This window comes from Rattus norvegicus, chromosome 20 (assembly GCF_021556685.1).
Source record: "Rattus norvegicus strain SHRSP/BbbUtx chromosome 20, alternate assembly SHRSP_T2T, whole genome shotgun sequence".
Taxonomy (NCBI): Eukaryota; Metazoa; Chordata; class Mammalia; order Rodentia; family Muridae; genus Rattus; species Rattus norvegicus.
Genome location: NC_141553.1, coordinates 842,861 through 846,888, shown reverse-complemented (window position 1 = coordinate 846,888; position 4,028 = coordinate 842,861). Strand labels below are relative to the sequence as shown.

The following is a 4,028-nucleotide window of genomic DNA, read 5'->3' as shown; positions in this document are numbered from 1 at the left end:
TACAGGTATGAAAGGCAAAAGAAGGTGGATTCCTGATGCAGTCTAGCAAAAACAAGTACCTTCAGGTCAAGTAACTGACGCTGTTTCAGGAAATAAGGCAGACACTATAGGGTCTTGAAATCACTTGAAATTGATATTTGAACATTTTAAGCACATGTATGTCCATATATTGATTATACACACACACACACACACACACACACACACACGAGAGGGAGGGAGAGAAACTTGGAGAGAAAGAGACAGATAGAGAGATAGTCTGAATAATTTCCCTAATCTGCAAGAATTCTTGTAACAATTTTGTCCTTTCTTTCAGGAGATGACTGTCAACTGTTCTCTGTGGCAGGAGAATAGTTTGTCTGTCAAACGTTTTGCATTTGCCAAGTTCTCTGAGGTCCCTGGAGAATGCTTCCTCCTGTTCACCCTCATCCTTCTCATGTTCTTAGTATCACTATCAGGAAATACTCTCATAGCCCTTGCTATTTGTACCAGTCCATCTCTACACACCCCCATGTACTTCTTTCTGGCCAACTTGTCTCTCCTGGAGATTGGCTATACTTGCTCTGTCATACCCAAGATGCTGCAGAGTCTTGTGAGTGAGGCCCGAGAGATCTCTCAGGTGGGATGTGCCACACAGATGTTTTTCTTCATATTCTTTGGTATAACTGAGTGCTGCCTATTGGCAGCCATGGCCTTTGACCGCTATATGGCTATATGTTCCCCACTCCACTATGCAACCCGAATGAGTCGTGGAGTATGTGCCCACTTGGCAATTGTTTCATGGGTAATGGGATGCATAGTAGGTCTGGGACAGACCAATTTTATTTTCTCCTTGAACTTCTGTGGACCCTGTGAGATAGACCACTTCTTCTGTGACCTTCCACCTCTCCTGGCACTTGCCTGTGGTGATACATCCCAAATTGAGGCTGCCATCTTTGTGGTAGTTGTCCTCTGCATATCTAGCCCTTTTTTGCTGATCATTTATTCCTATGTCAGAATTCTTGTTGCAGTGCTGGTGATGCCTTCACCTGAGGGGCGCCACAAAGCTCTTTCCACATGTTCCTCCCACCTACTTGTAGTCACACTCTTTTATGGCTCAGGATCTGTTACCTATTTGAGGCCTAAGTCTAGCCACTCACCAGGAATGGACAAACTCTTGGCCCTCTTCTACACAGCAGTGACATCCATGCTGAACCCTATCATCTATAGTTTAAGGAACAAGGATGTCAAGGCAGCACTGAGAAGAATTCTGGCCCTGAAAAAAATTCTGTCAATAAATAAGTAACAGAATCATGCAAAGCTGGTATTACTAAAAATGTGCAAAGAGCCAGATTAAACAAAGAAAAATTGGTACATTCTTTTGTCTGCCTTATGTTGAATCTCTTTGTAATTTTGAAGGTACCTCTGTACTCAGCACTATTTACTCTTTTTCTTTAATTTTTTATTAGATATATTTCTTTACTTACCTTTCAAAGGTTATTCCCCTTCCCAGTTTCATGTACATAAGCACCCATTCCCTCTCCTCCCCCATTTAGGTATTACCCCTATACATTCCCTTATTGTTCCCCCCATATTCCCCTGTACTGGAGATTGAACCTTGCCAAGACCAAGGCCTTTTCCTTCCACTGGTGCCCCCAACAAGGTTATTCTCTGCTACATATGCAGTTGGAGCCCTGGGTCAGGTCCATGTATATTCTTTCCTCATTAGTTTAGTCCTTAGACGCTCTGGTGGGTTGGTATTGTTGTTTCTATGGGGTTGAAAGCTCCTTCAACTCTTTCAATACTTCCTCTAATTCCCCCAAAGTGGGTCCTGTTCTCAGTTCTGTGGTTTGCTGCTAGCATTGACCTCTGTATTGGACATGCTCTGAATGTATCTCTCAGGAGAGGTCTCTATCCAGTCCTCTTCAGCATGCATTTTTTAGCTTCATCAATCTTATGTAGTTTTGGTGGCTGTATATATATATATATATATGGGTCAATGTGGGTAGGCCTCTGAATGGCCATTCCTTGAGTTGCTGCTCATAACTTTGTTCCCATATAGACTACTATGGATATTTTCCCCCTTTTAAGAGTGGGAGCATCCACATTTTGGTCATCCTTCTTATTGAGTTTCCTGTGGTCTGTGGATTGCATCTTGGGTGATTTGAGCTTTTTGGCTAATATAAACTTATCAATGAGTGCATACCAAGTTTTTCTCTTATTGAGTAACCTCACTCAGGATGATATTTTCTAATTTATTCAATTTGCCTATGAATTTCATGAAATCATTGTTTTTTATAGCAGAGTGATGTACTACATTTTTTTAATCCATTCCTCAGTTGAAGGGCATCTGGGTTCTTTCCAGCTTCTGGCTATTATAAATAAGGCTGCTATGAATATAGTGGAGCATGTGTCTTTGTTATATGTAGGGGCATCTTTTGGGTATATGCCCAAGAGAGGTATAGCTGGGTACTCAGGTAGTGCAATGTCCAATTTTCTGAGGAACCTCCAGACTGATTTCAGGAGTGGTTTTACCAGTTTGCAATCCCACCAACAATGGAGGAGTGTTCCTATTTCCCCACATCCTCGCCAGCATCTGTTGTCACCTGAGTTTTTTATCTTAGTCATTCTGACTGGTGTGAGGTGGAATCTCAGGGTTGTTTTGATTTGCATTTCCCTGATGACTATGGATGTTGAACATTCCTTTAGGTGGTTTTTGGCCATTCGATAATCCTCAGCTGAGAATGTTTTGTTTAGCTCTCTATCCCATTTTTTAATAGGGTTATTTGGCTCTCTGGAGTCTAACTTCTTGAGTTCTTTGTATATTTTGGATATTAGCCCTCTATCAGATGTAGGATTGGTAAAGATCTTTTTCCAATCTGTTGGTTGTCATTTTGTCCTAACAACAATGACCTTTGCCTTACAGAAACTTTGTAGTTTTATGAGATCCCATTTGTCAATTCTTGATCTTAGAACATAAGCCTTTTTTTTTGTTGTTCAGGACATTTTCCCCAGTGCCCATGTGTTCAAGACTCTTCCCCACTTTTCCTTCTATTAGTTTGAGTGTATCAGGTTTGATGTGGAGGTCTTTGATCCACTTGGACTTAAGCTTTGTACACAGTGATACGAATGTATCGATTTGCATTCTTCTAAATGCTCACCTCCAGTTGAACCAATATCATTGTGTTGAAAATACTATCTTTCTTCCATTGGATGGTTTTGGCCCCTTTGTCAAAATCAGATGACAATAAGTGTGTGTGTGTTCATTTCTGGGTCTTTGATTCTGTTCCACTGTTCTACCTTCCTGTCTCTGTACCAATACCATACAGTTTTTATGTCTATTGCTCTATAATACTGCTTGAAGTCAAGGATGATGATTACCCCAGAAGTTCTTTTATTGGTGAGTATACTTTTCACTATCCTGGGTTTTTTGTTATTCCAAATGAATTTGAAAATTGCTCTTTCTATCTCTATAAAGAATTGAGTAGGAATTTTGATGGGGATTGCATTGAATCTGTAGATGGCTTTGGCAAAATGGCCATCTTTACTATATTAATTCTGCCATCTTCTGAGATCTTCCTCAATTTCTTTCTTCAGAGACTTGAACTTATTGTCACACAGATCTTTCACTTGCTTGGTTAAAGTCACACCAAGATATTTTGTATTATTTGGGACTATTGTGAAGGGTGTCATTTCCCTAATTTCTTTCTCAGCCTGTTTATCCTTTGAGTAGAGGAAGGCTACTGATTTGTTTAAGTTAATTTTATACCCTGACATTTTGCTAAAGTTGTTTATCAGGTTCAGTAGTTCTCTGGTGGAACTTTTGGGGTCACTTAAGTACACTACCATATCATCTGCAAATAGTGACATTTTGTTTTCTTCCCTTCTAATTTGTATACCTATGATCTCCTTTTGTTGTCTGATTGCTCTGGCTAGGACTTTGAGTACTATAATGAATAAGTAGGGAGCAAGTGGCAGCCTTGTCTAGTTCCTGATTTTCATGGGATTGATTCAAGTTTCTCTTCATTTAGTTTGGTGTTAGCTACTGG

General features: G+C 40.1%; 1 protein-coding gene across 2 annotated transcripts; it reads left to right on the top strand.

Annotated features, from left to right (window-relative positions):
• The first annotated feature begins 319 nt into the window (after window positions 1-319).
• Window positions 320-1,285, top strand: Or10al4b (olfactory receptor family 10 subfamily AL member 4B). Of its 2 annotated transcripts, XM_087597928.1 has the most exons (2): window positions 320-659; window positions 1,080-1,285. In XM_087597928.1, the coding sequence occupies exons 1-2, from the start codon at window positions 320-322 to the stop codon at window positions 1,283-1,285; spliced, it is 546 nt and encodes a 181-aa protein (XP_087454054.1).
• The last annotated feature ends 2,743 nt before the right edge of the window (window positions 1,286-4,028 follow it).